This window comes from Typha latifolia, chromosome 6, assembly GCF_019914945.1.
Source record: "Typha latifolia isolate L0001 chromosome 6, TyphaL0001v2, whole genome shotgun sequence".
NCBI lineage: Eukaryota > Viridiplantae > Streptophyta > Magnoliopsida > Poales > Typhaceae > Typha > Typha latifolia.
The window spans coordinates 2714512-2735818 of record NC_133091.1 but is presented as its reverse complement, the minus strand read 5'-3'; the positions used below and the strand labels follow the sequence as shown (position 1 = coordinate 2735818).

At 36.8% G+C, this 21307-nt stretch overlaps 2 protein-coding genes across 4 annotated transcripts in view; both read right to left on the bottom strand.

The window, feature by feature from the left end:
• The window catches only part of LOC140790287 (piezo-type mechanosensitive ion channel homolog), a 36815-nt gene extending 22363 nt beyond the window's left edge, over positions 1-14452 (bottom strand). Inside the window, exons 1-6 of one of the 3 annotated variants that reach the window (XM_073140296.1) lie at positions 13943-14452; positions 10690-10770; positions 9704-9863; positions 8246-8391; positions 1552-1708; positions 1261-1447 (exon numbers count right to left, since the gene is read on the bottom strand). In XM_073140296.1, coding sequence (XP_072996397.1) covers positions 1261-1447; positions 1552-1708; positions 8246-8391; positions 9704-9863; positions 10690-10770; positions 13943-14024 — 813 coding nt within the window. In that variant the 5' untranslated portion in view covers positions 14025-14452. Of the gene's footprint in view, positions 1-1260; positions 1448-1551; positions 1709-3052; positions 8218-8245; positions 8392-9703; positions 9864-10689; positions 10771-13942 lie in introns of those variants that run through there. The other 2 variants (XM_073140298.1, XM_073140297.1) reach the window with 2 other exon arrangements.
• A 775-nt stretch (positions 14453-15227) lies between these two features.
• LOC140791049 (S-adenosylmethionine decarboxylase proenzyme 4) lies at positions 15228-16342 on the bottom strand. Its single transcript, XM_073141414.1, has one exon. The coding sequence runs from the start codon at positions 16300-16302 to the stop codon at positions 15292-15294; it is 1011 nt and encodes a 336-aa protein (XP_072997515.1). The 5' UTR covers positions 16303-16342; the 3' UTR covers positions 15228-15291.
• Positions 16343-21307: the final 4965 nt, after the last annotated feature.

Sequence of the window (21307 nt, the reverse complement as noted above, 5' to 3'; positions counted from 1 at the left end):
GCATGCTGCAATTAGATAAACTAGCGAGACTTCATATTGCGTAAACTAGAGAGAGAGATTGGATTGGAATATTAGATAGGATGAACACAAATCAATAAACATGTAAGGAATTCTAATGTGGTAAACTAGGGATAGTGTGAGAAGATGGAAAACCTATATGTAGTTCTCAGTTTTGTGGAGAAGTAAGGCACTGACAGAGTCAACATTTTACACTTACGAAAAGGAGTTAACTGGTTTGGAGTTTTACATCTAATGTTAAACGCTAACTGTGTTAACGATTTTCTAAAGAATTGATGACAGCTGACATGTCTAAAAAGTAAAAACTCAAACAGCAACAGGCTTCCACATATGAAATTGATGCTATTTAATAAACTTAGTTTTAGTCGAAGCATATCTGCATATGTGAATCTAGTCCAGAGAAATTATCCCGTGTGGATTGAATCTAGTAAACTAGTGAATCAGTAAATTTTGGTGTGATAGAATGTCATGTTAGACTCCACTCTAATTTCCAAAGATAAAGAAGAGCCTGCTGTAGTAGGCCCTCAATTTGGTCTGATTGTAAGTCCAGGGAACTTACTCCCCGTTGTGGGCTGACTCTGGCAAGCTAGGGAAGATTTTGGGGAATCCCATTGTGGACTATAGTTTCTCAAAGGTTTATGGAGAAGCTCACTGGGTGACTTTAATCAGATAAGACAAGGGAAAACACTCAGGCACCATTCTGAGGTGACTCTAAGCACGATGCTGGATCTAAAACATCTAATTAGGCTCTACTGCCCATGAGTCATAATTGACACTTGATTAGTAGATTACATGTGATAGTTAGTTGCTTGAGATCATGCAGTGATCATAATGGTTGACAGCATTAGATGATTGATAATGAGATACTTCTTAATCATTATAATAGTATTTTAAGTTTCCCTTTGAAACTTTTGTATGCTTTCTAAATTCTAATAGATAGGATCGTGTTTATTTACTTATTATTAAACACGCCTTCTCAACTTCTGAAATTCTTACCATTATATGGACTCATAAGTCTTTGTATGGCAATCATCATTGAAGACATAGTTAACCAAACATGGCTTCCTACAGTAGTAGAATAAGCATAAGAAAAGGAGCTACTGAGCTAGCATGAATTCTATTTTTAAGGCTCCTGACTAGAAATATTAGTGTGAAGTAGATGGCAATAAGGCATTGGTCAAGAGAAAGATTATCTGACCAAAAAGAGAAGTGAAAATATCAGCACAGTTCATTGAAGCTTACCATGAAGAAGTATATCACCAGGGACACTGCAGAAGAAAGTTCTGGCCATTCTGATTTCAAGGTTATTTTGTATAAACCAATAAAGTCAGCAATCATTAGGACAATGTTTGGGAATTTCACCGGTAGTTGGTACATATAAAGAAGAACAATACTGAAGAATGCATATATTTGTAGCGTCCTCCACCATCTTTAAGTGACATAATAGATGAAAGATGTCAGATAAAGCATCCAATCATTGGAAAATTGCCTTTATTAAGTTCAAAATATTGCCATAGAATCATGAATGCTTACCGAAAGAGGCCAAGAAAATTACTTGTTAGAGACCAATCAACAAGACCAACGCAGCTAAATACAAAGAACGGTAAAGAAATCCAAGAGGGATGACTAATACCAACAAATAGTTGAATTGCAGGAAGCAGCAAGCAGCAACCAACCCTTAGGTGGTAACCTTCATTTCAGAAAGAAAATAATGACATCAATAATATTTAAACTAAAACTTGTTTAGATAATACAAACCCTAAGAAATAAAGCGTGTAAAAAGGAGGGATTCAAACTCAGGACTAAGTGAAGCAAAGAGAGCACAATAAACAAGACTAAACAGCATATCTGCAAAAATGTTTGACCATAAGAATATAACGATGTTGTGAAAAATGCCCAGTAGTATGAGGGCAGTTATGTGATTACATAGTGCTTATATGGTATGTGGGCGCATATGTGGTCTAGCAATAAAAATATTAAAAATAAATTAGAAATAATTTACCTATCTAGTTTATTGAATATTTTAACATAAAAAGCTAATAAAGGTAAAAGTTGTAACTTGAAAGTAATATATGGAGAAACTTCTTCATAATATTCCACCAACAAGGATGCTATTTTCTCATTACATAATTACTCAATAAATATTTTCAAGTATGATAAGTTACACCAACAAAATAATCAATAAAAAGTATAGAGCTTCCATACATACATATGAGGATGCATATGCGATAAATTGTGATTGTTGTCGGTCAATATACGAGTGCTTATGTGCTAATGTGGTCCACATATGCAGTTAATGCTAATGTGGTCCACATATGCAGTCTATATGTGGAATGGTTGACCCACCTCCACCACATATGCGGTCAATGCAGCCGCTTTTCAAAACAATGATATATAAAACATGCATATGAAAATATGAGATAATTATTTTATTTAATGAGCTCAAAACTTGAGCTAAAGCTCAGCTCATTTAATAAATGAATGAGATCAAGTTAAGCCACAAATGAGCTAGAGTTTGAGCGGCTCATAAACAAACAAGCTTTTTTGACACCCTACTTCTTTGGACGCCATAATTCTATTTATTTGTTCATAGATAGCACATTAAATGACAAACTTCCTATTTGCAGCTTTCTGTTCTTGTTATTTCTGGCCATTAGAAATTTAGAACAATTTGCTGCATTAGCTATCTCAGGTTGCATAAGCATTGTCTTCTTGTTTCTACAGACTACAGAGGTCCAGAAACTCCCTTGGAATTTTTACTTCCATTGGTCTTTCAACATTGCAATTATTAAATTTTTGATATGATAAAAAGAGCATATGAAAATACATATACAAATCCCTTAAGACCTACCTTCTCTAGTAAATTTAAAAAAAAACTATATTCAGTTTAAGTCGAGTCCACTTCTTCAGCCTATCAAAAATATTTTTTGGAATCACGATGGTGATGCCTTTGGCATGGCCCGTGCAGACCACCAGCCCTTCACCGCAAGAGAAAGACGCAGAGAGAGAGAGAGAGGAGAGGGAGACTATTCACCTTTAACCTTCACCGCTCGCCATTGCCACTTGCCATCTCGCTCGTCATCGCTTGTTGCTTGCATGCCCTAGATCGAGGAGAAGACTCGCCACGAGCAGCAAGTCTCCTTCCTCGACGACGATGAGCAGCGAAGGTCGAAGGTGCCAGCAATAATGATGATGATGGCCACACAAATCGCTACTAGGAAGCATGCCATACGACAAACCTCATACCACGTGCCAATATATCGTCGGCACGATAAGTATTGACCATCATCATTTTAAATGCAAAAAGAAAAAAAGAGTGTTAGAATATAAGATATAAACACTATTATTATCTAATAACTTAAACTTTTAAAGTAGTTGGTGAGTTAATAATTAGTGATCCAATATGTGATCTAGTTTTTCAGCCACACAGTCAAAGCTCTAGGCTATTGAGCAGGGACATGCATGAAGTATATAAAAGAATGCAAGTAGAAATTGCTTAAGCAATACAAAAATATTTGTTAATATTCTTTTAAGTCAAGGATTGATTCTTAGGTGCTTAATGTGTCAGGCTGTCTGCAATTCTATTATCCAAGAACTTAGTTGTTATGGAATTTGCCTACTATTCTTGTCACTTGCGCAAAGTGGATAACCATACTTTAACTTCTAGAACCTCTAATTTATATAGAATCTATGAAACATGGATACTTCAATACTCTTGTCATATCCTTATCAAATATCGTATCGGATACGCTACTCATCGGATACTTTCGGATATATATCAGATACTTCCTTAAAATATCTGGATTTTTAAAAATGAAATTAGTATTGTGGATACTTCTTGGACACTTCCAAGATTCCTATTAATAAAAGCCAAATCGAAAGAGACTATCACTTTTCATCTATTATCGGATCAAGATGGTTTTTTGTGAAAAGATTGAGTTTGCTTGTTTATTTTATTTATATTAGGAAAACATGTTACAACGACCAATTTCTTTTGATTTATAGATTGAATTGCTTGTTTATCTTACATCTTCTTAGTTAGTTATATACTATGTAATACTAGTAGTTCTTTTAATAAATTAAATGAAGATCTTCCTATATGAACTATCATACATAAAAATAATATAGAATTCCTCAGTTAAGAACATGAAAGTACAAAAGTTCACTAATTTATACCATGGTTTCCGGTTTCGGCCGATCCCGATCCCAGCCGAAACCGGCTGGGGTTTCGGCTGTTTTGGCCGAAACGGGTGGGAACAGGTCGGATCCGACCCGGGGGACATCAATAATTGATGTCCCCACCCCCACCTGCCTCTCTCCCTTTTCTCCCTCTCTCTTTTCTTTTTTTTTTCTCTTTTCTTTCTCTCTCTCTTTCTCATGGGTCTTTCTCACCGGCAACTGAGTAAATCTCCGATGACCTCGATCTCCGGCGACGTTCTCCGACGAAGATTCAACGACCTCGATCTCCAACGACCTTGGGTAAGTTTTATTTTTCAGTTTTTAATTTTTTTTTCATTGTGTGCTGCTGCACCTGCAGCAGGTGCTTCTAAAGTAGCAGCAGCAGCATAGCACTAGCAATGGTAGCAGCACCTGGTGCTGCTTATGTAGTTATGCCTCATAAATTTTAAATTATTTTATATTTTAATTTAATTTTTGTTTATTTTTTTTAGTTGCAGAGTTAAAATATCAATGGCTCCAAAAGAGAAGTCATATGATACCGACATTAGGTGGCAACATTGCAGCACTATTGGGCAAGATAAAAGACGTGTTAAATACAACTGGTGTGGAAAGAAAATGAGTGGTGGTGCCAGCCGTTTAAAAGAACATTTAGCTGGAAAACAAGGAAATGTAGTAGCTTGCACTTAAGTGTCCTTGGAAGTTAGAAAGCAAATGATAGCTCATTTAATTGGCAAAAAGAAGGATAAACAATCTGCACAACAAAAAGAGTTAATAGTTCGTGAAGAATTGATGCATAATCCTGTACACATTGATGATGATGATAGCAATGAGCAAAGTGAGGAAAATGAGAGAGACAAATGAGGAGGGCAATAAAAGAGAGCAAAAATATGCATAGAGAAGAGGAAGAGATGAGAAGAAGCCCTGGTGGTAACTTTCAAAAATCTAAATCAGTTAATATACGAGAGAGAGAATATGAGGGCAGCAGTTCTACCCATAGGACTCCTGGTGTTACAGCAGAGTCTGAAAATATTGGACCAATGGATACATATTTTCAGAAAAAAAAGGGTCGTACACAGACTTTCATCAAGACAGCTCTCAAAAAAATTAAAAATGCAAAGAAACACATTGATAGGGCTATCTCTAAATTTTTCTTTTACAACCATAATCCTTTCAATGTAGCTGATAGTCCTTACTATCACACTACAGTGGATGCTATACAATCAGTAGGGTCTGGTGTTCCGCCTCCTAGTTCAAATAATATTGCTACTAAATATCTTGACTCAAACGTGGATGAACTTCATACTTACATTGAGACATTTAAACGGTATTAGGATAAATTTGGTTGTACACTGATGTGTGATTGATGGAGTACACAAAACAGAAGAAATATAATTAATTTCTTAGTGTACTCTGGCATGGGGATAATATTTTTGAAATCTGTGGATGCTACTGCTCATTTCAAATATACAGATTATATTTGTCAATTAATAGATGAGGTAGTACATGAAATCGGTTAAAAAAGAGTAGTCCAAGTAGTTATTAATAATAGGGCAAATTTACTGATGATTAAAAGACCTCATTTATATTGGACGTCATGTGCTGCACATTGTATTGATCTGATGTTAGAGGATATTGCAAAAGAGCCTGAAATTGACATGGTCATACGTGATGGTCAGAGGTTAACAAATTTTATATATAACTACGGTTGGATTCTTAATTTACTCAGACAGATGACTGGTGGTAGGGAGATCATCAGACTCGGGGTCACTAGATTTGCTACTCACTTTTTAGCCTTAGAGAGCATCATGCGCTACAAGGATGATATTATGCGGATGTTTACATCATAGGAGTAGTCTATAAAAATTAAGAATATGAAACCTAAAGATAAATCTTTAGGTAAAACTTTAAAAAATATGGCTTTTGGAAATGTATTTTTGGATAATATTACAATTGCCACCGCAATATTTAAGCCTCTTGTCAAAGTATTAAGACTTGTAAACAGTGATGACAAGTCTGAGATGGGTTTCTTATATGAGGCAATAGACATAGCAAAAGAATCAATAAAAAAAATGTGAGCAAAAGTTATACGAAGTGGTGGAAGATAATTGATTCTATATTAAACAAACAACTACATAGAGATATACACACTACTGGTATGCATGCTTTTAAGTTTTAAATTTTAATTTACTAATTTACTTTTATTTATAAATTTTTAAAAATTTGAATGCTTACAAATTTTAAATTTCTACATGATATTTTTTTAATCCAATATTCCAATTCTCTAAAAATGTCAATAATGATAGTGAAGTCTTGTTGGGGGTTAGGAAGGTAATCAACAAGCTTGAGCCCGATATTCATAAACAAATCTTTTGCGATAAAGAAGTGAGTTATGATTCAATTAAATAATTTTATTATTATTTGTTTCAAGTTTTAAGTTTCAATATAATCAGTATGCAATAAACTAACACTCCAGCTGAATGATGATCTATCTATGAATGGGAGGAGGCACCAAATTTGATGTCAATAGCAAAGAAGATTTTAAGTCAAAATATGTCTTCATCACAGTGTGAAAGAAATTGGACTACTTTCTCCTTAATCCACACAAAAATACGCAACCAATTGACAATGGAAAGATTGGAGAAGTTAGTTTTTTGTCATTATAATATGAGATTGAGAAAGAGAAATTTAAAAAGAAAGATAGAAAATGAACAACTGATTGATTTAAATCATATTTTTGATGAAGAAGACCCATTGACTCCATGGATCAGAAAAATAGAGGATAGGTTATTAGATGACAGAGATAAGCCATGATTAAATGAGATATTGGGAGAGACCACCACAAGGGCAGAGACTGGTACGAGTCGTTCAGCAACGAGAGATAGTATACCTACTAGTATTAATCATAGTCCTGATAATACATATGGTGGTGAGATCGTTCCATCTACATTTGTTGAGAAAAGTCAAGGAGGCATAAGGATTGAAGACAGAGAAACTGAGGATATATATACATATCAGCGACGTCATCATGAGATACATTTTGGTCTCTATGATTATGGTACATCGAGTATTTATTGTTTGAGCCATCACAAGATTCATATACTAGTTATTATCCTCAATATCCTTAGTATCCTCAGTATTTATCAAGCACAAGATCCAAATGCTAGTTATTATCCTCCTCAAATACAAGTCACACAACAAGATCCATACAATATGACTAGTATGATGGAATCACTTTTTAGAACATCAAGTCCCAGACATTAATATTTACAAACTTATGGTGATTATGATGATGAAGACTACATAAATTTACAAGAATCAGCTCGGTATTCATCAAAGTTTTAAATTTTCAGTAAGTTAATACATTTTTTAAGTTTTTAGACTTCATATGTAAGTAATTTTTGTTTTCTTATTTTTTTGTCATTTTTTCTAAATTTTTCTGCATTTTTAAATAATATTTAGAAGTTTATATAATTAAAAAAAAGTCTGATCCAAAACGAACGGCCGATACGGCCGATACATATCATTTTTCAGGACGGCCGATACATATCATTTTTCTAGACGGCCGATACCGATCCCGATCTCGATACTGGGAACCTTGATTTATACATATTCTATGTATATAAATATATATATATATGAGCTATATATCCTAGGCATATCGTATCCTTATTTTTCAAGATTCAACTAATCCGTATTGTATCGGTATCCCATATCCATGCTTCATAGTATAAAAGTCTTACATTTAGTCTACCTTTTCTTGGGATGAAAGACATACTTTTAAAGTACTTGGAATTAAATTCCTTAAATATTATATATACAGACAGCATTCATCCTTATATGTCCAGTGTTCTATACAAGATGCATGCGCCACCATGTACTCGCCTTCTATATGTTCATTGCGCTCCCGTGACAGCCTGTGCATGGAGCAACCATTCCAGGCTTTGATCATATTAATTAAAGCGACCAGGACATAACTGTGACATTATTAATGTATTTATATGGAGAAAATTAGAAGACAAAAGAAGTTGTAAGTTAGAGGTCACCAAACCTATATGATCTACTCCCATCGAGAAGTTTAACCAACAAGAATCATGATGAAGTCTATTTCCCATGACATCGACTAAAGCAACAAGAGCAGCAGATAGTTGTATGACCACAAAGTAAATAACAGATGTTGATCCCCATGGCTGGTCTCTGCAGAAGAGCACAGATTATTCAGATCACATACTACATAAAGCAAGATTTTTTGATATTCCAACTTAGAATTTGTCACTCTGCAAATCAGCATGACAAATCTTGATAAGAAATAAAAGTCTCTGATCCTATGCATATACTTTAAAGAGGAGAGAGAATAATCAAACTTGACAAAATTTGAGTTATTAGACTCAATGTTTTACCTTTAAAGTCAAATAATGAACAGACAGCACAGACCTGAAATTTACCCACCCTACCAACTATGAATGAACGCATGTCTATCTCTCACATATTCAATCTAATAAAATAATTGAAACTAATATAAAGAAATCCATACTGATGGGACAAAACAAATCTGGAAAGACCTAATTGCCTCTGTCACTCGAACAATTACAAAGGGAGAAGGAAAACTGAAGTGTGTCCATAAATAGTAAAAGTTCAAATATTTTAGTGCAACTCTCTTGAAAACAGAAGATGATTTTCCTAGTACAGGAAAAAGAAAAGAGTAAATGTGACTTTGCATGGGGAGAGAAAGAGATATCTCAATTCTTAAAAGTGTTTTTCCTTTTACCTTTGTCCCAAAATGTGTTACACTTTTTACAGGATTTTAGTTCTCATACAAGGCAAATTAGTCAAAAATGTTCGGAAGAAACATGTTTTCTAAAATTTTCACCTAGAAACCAGAAACCTCCTAAATCAGATCTATAAAAAGGACTTCTAAGGCCTGCTATTAATAATGGCATAATTTATATCATTCATTTTATCCTATCCAGTACTAAACTAGTCTAAGACACCACCTGTTTCATGCACACTAAATCAACAGATAAAAGTTCTTTCAAGGCACTAAAAGAAACCCTCTTAGCCAGCAAAACTGTTCTTCCATTTCTTCCCCCAGCTGAGCAAATGTTGTTCGTACATCACATTACCCTCCAAAATCACTGAAACATAATCCCTTAATCCAAGACCAAAGCTCAAACGGAAAACATTACTGAAACTAAAAATGACTCTTAGGTGAAGAGTATTATGGAAAATCCCTAGGAATAAATTAACTATTAACGACCTATTCCACTGTTTGCAACTCGTGTCACAAACATGTTCATCCTCTAACTATGTAGCACCTTCTCTAGTGGACACTGGATTAAAGCACTTAATATGATGCATAATGCCTCAGATTATAATGTGGCAGGATTAGTAGATAAAACTATTTGTGAAATGGATTATAAGAATTCTGTGAATAGGGAAGATGAATTTCCATTAGTTATTGAAAGAGATATTCAAGGCCAAACAGATATCCACATTCTTTTGATGTTACCTGACAAAACCTATCATTTTTGCCCACCAAGCATGACTCATACTCCAACCTTTCCCCTCAATGCACCAAAAGATATGAAATGTGATCTGTGCTATTATTGCAAGAATAGAATAGATGATTGTACACCATGATAACAGATATAGCCTCCAGGACCTAAATCCTGTCAAGTAACAGCATCACAATTAAAAATTAAATATTAGCAAACATCATACCTGCATTTGAGAATGAATAATAATATATAACTGCTATAACACAAGTAATTATTACCATATAATACAAATCTTCAGTATTGTACAAAATATGTTGCATAAATGCACCTAAAAGCTGATAGTTTTAGTCAACACTATTTGCTTCTAAGTTCTAACAGTACCATTTAAAATAAAGTAATTTCCCTTAATTTTCCATGAATTTCTCGGAATGTAGGTTTCTAATATAAGTGTTTCACTTAAACCTCACGCTATATGTTGTATACTGCCTTGCACATGGTGTATTCCTAACATAAAATTGAATGTATAGCAGACTAACATGTATATGCCTCTTTTGCAGAATTCGATGAATATTTAGATCTGCAAATGGTATGTAATTATGTATGCAGTAGAGGACCCCAAAACACATGGCCTTCTTGCAAGAAATTATTGAGCAAAAAGGAACATAACTCCATATATCTACGCTCATGCACAATTTGGTCCAAATCAAGAATAAATTAAAAGTGAAAAAGATTAGATTTGGTATGTGCAATCTATGGAACTGCTTAAAATATTAAGCACAAGATACATTTCATGATGAAATAGCAGGTATATAATAACATAACAATGAAGAAAATAAATTGAAAATTTGAGAAAGTCGATTGAATAAATAATGCGATGCCATACTTCCAAAGGGGAAAGAAAGACAATAAGGCAGCTTGAGATCTTTTTTCTTAGGAGGAGTGTGGCACAAAAACGACACATAGAAAACAGAGTAGCATGTGACAATGTAAAAGGTACCTCTTTTTGGAGTAGTAAATTGGATGGTGAAAAATATTAACATGTTAACAAGAGAAATCAAACTCCAGTCAAGTAAAGAAGCTGCAACAAGAGAAAAATAATAATAAAAGTTAGGAAACAAAGGATTGCTAAGTAAAAGAGAGTTTTAGGAAGAAAGGAACAAAATATAGCTCTAAATTAATTGACTTTCCAAGATGAACAATGATAAAAACAAAAAGGCATACAGCATTCCCTTATATTGAATTATAATAAGCCTTTCATCAAGGACATTATATTAAAAATATGAGGCTATACTAGTGCACAAGAATTTAGGAAATATTGAGCATCACTTTAAGTCTCTTTATACTACCCCACCCAACTACCACAAAATGAACAAACAAAAAATGGTAGCATGTATTTCTATACAGACCCTACAATAAGACTTGCATACAATCGAACAACACAATAGTCTCCATACAAATGTAAACCCTGTGCGTCCAAAAGGTAAGACCTAGGTTCTTGTTTCTTCTTTACGCATAAAACTGCTACTATCATGTCCTATACTGAGAGCTACACAACTAGTGTTCAATTTAAACAATTATCCAGCTAATGTGACTCCCAATCTAATACCGATCATACATTAGAGGAAATTTTGAATTACATAACTACTGGACAAGTAAGAGACATCAGTATTCCAACAGTTAATAATTTGGTTCATAGCAAAAAAGGTACTATAGATGTCTGATGTTGCTTAATGGGAAGAAAAAGACAACCTAAAAGGGTAAAAGTAATAAAAAAGGCTAGTTGTTATCTTATCCACATGGAAAGCTATCCAATTGTAGAAAGACACTTCAATTAAATCTCCTTTCTGCAATACAATAAGATGCTTTTGGTTTATAGTTTCACAAGCTAGTTGCCTATAAAGTAATAAGCAACACTGCTGATTCGGAAATTAAATTCTCAATTTTGATAGAAGCTTAATGAAACAGCATGTCTTGACATAGGGAGTAAAGTAAGGATGGTATAAACAACCCTCTCAGAAGATTATATATTGCTATATTCTTTTCTTCCTAAATCAAAAGACGACCTCATGCATAAATGAGTGAGGGACTTCCTTAGATCTCTTTGCAAGATGTTGAGCACTCACTTCCAACCGATTCGATTTGCTTGTAAGTTGTTATTTCTTTGCAGCTTTGCTTGGACCGACCAATATGAGTCTTTGGTCTCAACTGTTTAGGGTGCCTATATGCAGGGATGGGGGGATTTCTGAAATATATGGCTCAGGGCCTTAATCACATAAGTTTTTGTTTTTTTGTTTTTTTCTATTCCTTTTTTCTCCTCTCCTCCCAGTTCTTGTTAAATTCTAGGCGAGATCACATGTCCCACGTGAGGGACTTCTCTCACCTCTAAATGGGTCCACTTCAAAGTGGGGTCCATCTCAAAGGATAGGTTCGTTCAGAACTTCAGATAATTTTATTTAAATATCTCACCAATCTTAAGATGCACCTACTGGCTAATATGTTAAAGTTTTAGATTAGGCAGATTTTACAAATGGATAGATGCATCAAAATTACTAGTAACAACTAAAAATGATTGATGCATATAATTAGGTGATTATTTATATCTTTTTGTACATATTAAATTTATTATTTAATTATGATTAATTATAAATTTTTCTAGATTGTTGTTTAATTGTGTGGTTATTATCTATATATAACCATGTTTTATAATTGATAAAAGTACATAAAAAAAATTTAGTTCTGATATTTACTTGCATTACTGTTAGGGTTTTATGCCAGTTATTAAATGGTCGATTACTTAAGAATCAATGATAATAGAAAATATATTGTTTACCAATAGCTCAACGGACAGGTCTTACCAACCCATGACATTCCCCATAAATATTGGGATTGATATTTTGTGGATTTTTCATCAGAATAATATATGCGAATGGTAGTAGTTTTGGCATGTTTCTTGTGAGAGTTGGTCTAATTATTCAACCTATATATCAAGGAGGATGATTAAGAGTTGGAATATATATTATCACTCAAATATACGTGATAAAATTATAAAATAACATTTGTAAAGGTGCCTATGTTAACATTTTATTCATTATCTTCCTCAAACAAAATTTGTCAATATATTTGACAACTTTTCCCCTCCTAGCAACAACTCCGCCAATGGATATATGGATCCTTATTCTTCATTCATCTCTATTTCCTACAATAGTTTGCATCAAATCAAATGTTATCATATCCATTCTTGCACATGTTGGTTTTGGTTTTCCCCTCCCTCCTAAGGAATCTTCTATTTGAATGAAATCACTCTTTTGCACAGGTGCACGACATGGTCTTCATTGGACATTAACAAGCCATCTTGACCTATTATTATGTTATTTATCCATTGGGGTGCTACCTTTAACTTCTATCATCTATTATTATTCTTAATTCTATCTTTTATAGCAACGCCACTAATCCGCCTTAACAATCTCAAGATTAGATCCTCCACAAAAGAGACCAACTAAAATAAAGCGGATATATCTTCTAAAACGATCATTATTTAAGGATTAAAGCATCTCACAAGCAAGTGAACAACCGACTAAAATACTTCCAGCACCTCGTTATTTCAAGTATAATGAAGCCATTTCTAATGTCCCTTTTTATCACATTGATAACATATCATGTAGCCCCTCACACAAGCCAAGAATTTAACGCTATGAAGCAAAAGGTCCTTCTTCAAGAGTATCATATTTAAATGTCACGAGCTGCTTTCAGGATTATCACGTTTACCAATATTTAAAAGAAAACTCCTCATCAGCTAAATAAAAAAAAACGATTTTCACATATATAAAGTATAAACAGATGGATATTCTACAGATTACTTATAATACATAGCCTGACGAAACCTCTTCGTCCATCAGGAACTTCTAAACCTTGGTGTGACAATTTTCATCTTTCATACCCAAAAAGAAGATACAGAATCAGTCGGACTTACTGACAGCCCAACTTGTACTTAAATTTCTTAGTCAGGATCTTAACTATCGTCCAACTTACTTCTCAAGATTAAAAAAGCTACTCTAATACTAATCCTACTTATGGAAATGATGACAACTTATCAGAGAAAGCAGCATTCAAATGTCCCAAACATTCAAGAAACAGCTCCATGACCGCAATATTTTTGTATAGTACTTCAGATATGGTTACAAAACAAAGCCAAGATGCGAACTCTGTCACCAACGAAAGTCCAAATCAATCTTGAAAGCACAAAGACATACCTGATAATAGCAGCAGAGGCAATAGGAATCGACCGAGAAAACCCCCCATTCTCCTCCTCTCGATCCCCAACGGCCCTCTCATCCGGAACCAGCACTCCGGTGGAAACAAAATCCGGAGTTGGGTTCTCTAATTCACTCCAGGAAAGGGAAACCCCATTGTTCAGAAACTTTCCAGATCGTACCGAAATCGGTCGATTTCTTGGACGGGCAAATCAAACCAAAAGGTACTTCCTTTCGAATGACGCGTGGGGAGGAAAGCTTCTTTTGCATCTACATAAGAGAGGAAAAGAGATTGCGACTTCGAATCGGGATCCCCCTTTTGGATGGACTGTGGAACAAGGAATGGCCGCTCGTTGGATGCGTGCAGTTCGAGGAGGGACCCAAAAATAAATAGCTGACGGAAATGTCTGAGCCGTCGGTGTCGGGGAACAACGACGGGAATGGCTACGGTTTGGTTTGTGTATTCCCACAGGGAACACGCCGTGTTCTTGATGGTTCGGATTCATATCTGGATTGGATCCACAGTTTGAGTTAGGGCTTGGGTTAACCCATTTCTGAGCCCACAGCACGAAAACAAGATTGGGCTTTGGGGGTTAATTTATAAGTAAATCAAGATCAAAGATCAAATAATAAATTATGAGAGGCCCGGCCTGGCCCACCACCCTGGCCCCGTGGCCTGAACAATGTGCAGCCACTAAAAGAGAAGGCCTTAAAAGGCAAAAAGGTTTGAACCAGAAGAGTCCAGGGAGGAGCAATCCCAACAGCAACAGATAAAAACAAAACAAAACAGAAAAAGGTGTACTTTTTTTTCTTTTTTTTTCCTTTTTTTTTTTTTGACCTTTTTAGTAATAACAGAAGAGATATAGATAGAAGAAAGGGAGGAGAAGAGAAGAGCATGCAAACAAAATCTTTCTGCCAACACTAAGCCTCATATCTCAGCAACAAACTCCCCCCCACACACTTTTTTCCACTCCACTAAAACACACACACACATATAATCCTCAGTGTCCATCAGGCGTGCCACTACAAAGTGGGGTGCTATATCATGCTGCTCCCACCCATCCCAACCTTCTTCCTCCTTTCTATCATCAACAACTACACCACTCCTCTCCATTTGTCCAAATCAATGCATTCCATCACCACCACCAGCAAAACTTTGCTCCCTCTATCCCTAGCAAATTGCAACAACCCCTCTCTCCCCCCACCCCCCCCCCCCCCCTCTCTCTCTCTCTCTCTCTCTCTCTTCTCTCTCCCCCTCTGCCCCCTCCCTCAACATGCAGTATCATTGTGTTGCACTACCATGCAACCCAAATTAACCACCACCACTATCACCGCCACCACCTTCTCCTCTAGTTTTTTTTCGCCGTAAACGTCTGATACGTAACTGTCCCAGCCCCTGGAAAATCATCCACCGCCCGGCTCTCGCACCTCATTCCAAGCGGCACGACCGCGTCGGCCACTGCTGACCAGATTTTCTTCGTTACATCCTCTGCATCGCCGCCGCTCGTGCAGACCGACACTGAGACTGCCCCGGGTCGGAAGACCGATACCGCCTTCCGCAAGGACTCGAGAGCGTCTAACCCGCCGACGCACTCGTAGCTGGCATAGCTGTGCCCTTCCTCCGGCGTGACGTGGATGGTCGAGTAGCGTGCGGCGTCGAGGCCGTTCATCGAGTAGCCGCAGGGCGAGAAAGCGAAGCCACAGACAATCGCCTGCTGATTTATGAGGTCGATCTCCGACGCTGCCGTCATCTCGGCTCCGACCTCGTCGCCCGACCTATCATCCCCCTTCTTTCGATAAAACCTCTGCGCCCTACCTCGGTCGAGCTCCGTCATACACACCTCCACAGTGAACTCGTGGCGTTCAAGAACGTCCTCAGCAGCATAAGCGGCGGAGTAAACATGCCAAGAATGCGAGTTCTTGGAAGGAAGCACGTAAGCCTTCCTAAGGGAAAGGCTCCGGGGAATAACTTGTTCGAGATAGACGACCTCGTCTTGGAAGCTGGTATGCGGGAATGGCTGCGCTTGGGGGAATATGAAGCTCCCTCGGGAGTAGCGACAGCAGCGGAGGCGGAGGCCGAGGGCGGAGGCGTGGCCGAGCAGCGCGGGGACGGCGCGGAGGAGCTGGGTGGTGCCGCAGGTCTTGATCACCATCTTCGTCGGGTAGATGAACAGGCTGGACTCAGAGAGCACGTAGGAGTCGAAACTGCGGTTGCCGACGGCGGACACGACGCTGCACTGCACGGCGGCGAGGACTTCTTGGAGCGCGTCGAGGCGGAGGTGGCGGAGGCCGAAGGGGTCGTCGCCGGAGAAGCGGAGCTCGAGGCGCTTCTCGAAGCCTTCGAAGCCGGACACAGCCATTAATTGGAGGCAAAGCAGCAGAGGGATGAAGGAGATGTGTGTGGTTGGAAGGAGAGAAGAGCGGAGGTGGGGGGATTTATAGAGGGAGGGAGGGAGGAGGTGGGGTTGGGGGAGGAGGGCATGCGTGTGAGGCAACCAAGAGTAATGATTGCGGGCATAATGAGGGGGAGAGGCGGGAGATGGGGGAGAGGAGATCTTCATGAGAGAGAGAGCCAACGAGGAATGGGAATTCAGCCCACGCGCGAGGTGGTGATAGACATAGTGGAGAGTGTGGGAGTGATCGAGCTCAAAACACTAGCGCGAGATGTATATGGGCATAAACTTTTTAGAATTTTTGGACATATTTCTATTGGTTTGTTGAGATTGTGGGTGGATGAAAAGGAGAGAGAGAGGTACAACAGTTATTGGAGGAACTTTCTGTGATCTTCGTATGGATGTGGCGTGTCCATATTGACAATGCCAAAACTTAGTTTTATTAGCATGTACTTCAAAAGTGCCATTTTCGTGGGAATTCATTCAAAGGTAAGTTATACAGTTTGCCCATCCATGGTTTGCGTTGGTTTTGCTTTTGGTTCTGGTTCTGGTTTTGGTTTTGATTTTGGTTTGGTTAGGCAAGCCCAATATTACTAATTAGAAATAATTTTAATTAAATTGTAAAAACCTCCCATAATCCTCTCATCTCTACTTTGGACAATTAGTAAATATTTCTTGACCCTACATTTTTTTTGTCCCATTTTATCCCCTCTTTTTATGAAAAGTGGTTTTTTGTATATATCTTTTTATTATTTAAGAGCTCGAAGATTATATATAAGCTGAATAAATAATCAACTCTTCTTAGATATAAAAAATATTTAAGTGATACTAAACTTTAACCAATATAATAAACTGCTTAATCTATGTTTCAAGTCATGTGATTTTTTGTACGTTGAATTAGCTTAGTCATTTTCCTAATTTATGGGAGCATAAATTCGATGCAAGTAAATTTCTGTCGGACAAGTCGAGCAATTGTCAATTGCGTGCATTATTTGCATTTGCTGCCTCCAAAGTGAAATGCTAAAGGTTACAAAATTTAAGTGGCTGCAATTAGAATGATATGTATGATCTAAATTATCCGATGCATATGATTAATATATTAATATATATTTAATTTATTTCAAAAACTTAAAGTTGTTAGATAATTATAATATTTATATTTTATATTTAGCACAGTTCAAGAGGACTAAAAATTAACTCAATGGAACTACTAGGCTCCATAGTAAATAATTCGAAACCATAATAGATATCCAACCAACAAATAAATAAAGTTATATGCAACTGGGAGCACGAACATATCCAGGAACAGTGGAAGGTCTGCATGCTTAAACTCAGAATAGAGCTAGTGGCCTTACATCATGAACTCTCCTCTCTCTCTCTCTCTCTCTCTCTCTCTCTCTCTCTCTCTCTCTCTCTCTCTCTCTCTCTCTCTCTCTCTCTCTCTCTCTCTCTCTCTCTCTCTCTCTCTCGAGTTTATTTCATTTCCTAGCACTCTCATCCTCACTCAGAAATGGCTATCATTTTTTTTCAGTTGTCACCGCCCAATAACAAGAAGCAAATATGATGGAGGAGGAAAAAGGAAATTTAGATGTATTCAAAGGATTCAAGATTAAAATCTGATCTACTAATTTATTCAAGAGATATTGATAAGATATTAGGTATTCTAATTTCTAAAAATATTTATATTCAAAAAAAAATCTATAGGAATTTATAATTCATGTAGTTTTAGGAAAATCATCATAAAATATCTTGGTGTCAACAAAGTATGAAACCAGTGAAATGTATTCAAAACATTATCAAATTTAGATTCTGATTTGATCAAATCAATTCGAAATCTAATTTGGCTATTGACATTAATGAATGAATTTTTATGCTATTAAAAATCGAATTTTTTTTCTCAAGTCTCAATAGTGTGTGCTATTGATAATGTGTTGTGTCTAATAAAGAATCAACAGAATAGAAAGGCTTCAGTCTAATATTCGTACATGAATTAATAGGTTGGAATAGATCTATCGTCTCCTCACGCAATCCAAATCATGCAGTGAAAGGACTGTGCAACGTTATCAAACCTTTTCACCTAAACTCCATTGGATTATTCCTCAGCTCAAATTTTGCAGTTTAAGGCCTGGGAAGTAGTAACGCCTGCAGTTGGCAGCCAACCAAAAGGTATCATTTGGTGGGGTTTTGATTGCATTGCATTGGTGGCAGCATGCCGAGAACGTCAGCCACTGTATTGGATTGCTTGCATACAGAATGGAATCATAAATGGGTTGAGTCCCCCATCTCCTCCCTCTCTATTCCCTTGGGTTTAGAGTTCTTAAGCCCTAATTCGTACCAAATCCTACCAACTTCCGAAATGAGTCAATGAGACAATGAGATTGAGACAACCAAAACCTTGATCTCAGTGTCCAGTAATGAGATCCTCCTCCAAAGAAGAGAACCATAATTATCATAATACACGTCACTCTATGTTGAATTAGATTTGACTTGCCTACTACAAAAAAAGATGGTGCTGTGATCAGGTCTGCAGTAAATGTGCTGAAGCGTTTATATAAGAATTCAGAAATGAAGTTGAATATACATAATGTTCTATCTCGAGACCATATCAAGACGCTATAGTTTTTAAGTCCTCTCGGTTTCTGACCACCCCTAAATCTCAACCTTTCGGGCTTGTTGTTGTCCATTAGTGTTGAACTCCCACTGGATCATCTCGCCTTGGCGCTCTCCATGATGTGAACCATTTGGTAGGGATGCAATGAGTGGATCTTCGGTCGAGCTTTGCTCTAAAATATGCTGACAAGTTTAGTGTTTTATTATTGATTTGATGATATGGATGCTGGATTGGTAAAATTAGATGTCTCTTTTCAATACTAAATTTGGAGCGTAGTTCATTTCGGTAATTAAAGTTTGGAGGATGGCTGGTGTGGTAAAAAAAACTCATATAATAAATTCTCGTTAGGTTCACCGTTATAATTAAGTGGTTGAGTCCTACTGGTCTTGATAGAGGTCATGAGTTTAATTTCTTATAAATATTATGCTACTATTTGATAAATTTCTATATATCAGAAAGTATTAGCTCTTTTGTCTAACGTATAATTAGTCTGTGGGCTTGTGATGTTAAAAAACAAATATAGTGTGTCATGAATATAATAGAGGTAAAAATGTAATATAATAAGTTGGTGATTATTAACGGATGCTATAATAAACTAAAATATTTTATCTAGCAAGTTAACACCACAAAAATAACTACGGCAATGAGTTAGTAAAGCTAAGTATGTGACATATAAGTTGATTCCATCGATATTTTATATGAAATAGACACATATCATATCACAATTTATTTAGTTGCATGTAGATAATCTCTTACCTTAGTGAATTTGAAGGGAGATGACTGCACATATATTATTAATTTTTTACCAACCTTTCATGTAAAATATATGATGATCAGATCATCAATTTATTTGGTTACTTAAATACACCCTTGCCTAAAAAAAATCGACTACACTTAAAATGCTGATTAGATCGACGTGTTAACTAAAGAACTCCTGTCTGTGTGCTAGCTATTTGATGACATGGATGCTGATGTGGCAAAAATATTTAAAGGATGGTTCATTTTTTATAAATATTTTTTATTTTCGGAGAAACCCCAGGACGGTCCGAACCCTTACCTTAACATTAATTCTCTTAGTGGCCCCACCCTAACTTTAACCCTAATCCTGACCCCACCCCCCTATCACCTATCCCTCTATGTGGGTACCTTGTCATCTCATGCTAGATCTATGATGAGGTGGGCTCCACTGATGGGGTGTTTTAACCCCGACACATGCCCCTACACTAACACTCCCCCTCTCCCCTCTCCCCTCTTCCCCTCTTCCCCTCTTCCCTATGCTCCTCCAATCCATGCCATATTGCCATCCATTTTGATGTGCCCTAATTCCTTGACACTGCGTGGGCCCACCCGGCTAAACATCCCTGGATTTGGGCTCGACACAAGGGTCCACTAATCTCCCCCGCTTCCCCCGTTTCGGGACCCACGGACGCACACCCGCTTTGCCACCCACACGCATGAGCGAGGCATTTATAGCACGCGCCGCGAGGCTCCACCTATTGGGCGAGTTCACTTTTTGTGTCACATTTCGAACCGCAGCCTAAGTGCGCACGCGCGCAATCCACCATCCTAGAACCTAGCGACGCCCTTGCCAATTTCATCTACTGTTTCATTGGAAGCCTTTTTTTTAATTTAAATTTAGTTTCTTTTCTTTTCTTTTCTTTTTTAAATTATATTCCTCAATTTTTGCTTCTCTCTTATATACACTTATATCTATATATGTATCCAATAATAGTGTACTATTTTTGCTTCGTTTCACTTCTTTCTATATATACTCCTCTTTAAATGTATAATTTTTCTTGAGCAATGTGTGTTTGATAAATAATATTTAGAATAATGTGTGTCCCGTGAACTCTATTGTTACTATGAGTAATTTTTGTTTCCCCTTTTTTTATTGGCTAAAACAAGTGTAATTGATTAGTTGATCACCAATCAGTAAGCAACACGAGTTCGTATACATTCTCGAACGAATTTGAAAGGGGACCAAGTTGCATCCGATGATTATGTGTCTCCTCTTCTTGGATGGTCATAATTTTGAGAACTTTAGGAAAAGCAACAGATGGCTAATAGTTGCTTCAATTCACTGTTTAGATGCATGCCATGCAGTCATTGATGCATAGTCACAGATAAGGATTGGTTGAGAGAGAGAGGGAGAGAGAGAGACTAGGTTTTTATGCAATGCTATATTAAAGCTGTATGACTATAAATCGTTCTCACATTGACTCATTTTTTGACCCACCAACCTCTACAGCCAAACAGAATTAATACACACATGAAATTGGTGGTCCCGGGCATAAGCACACTCACTACTACACCTCTCTTAATGATCCTTCCTTTTGGCGAGGAATATTGCATTCAAGCACA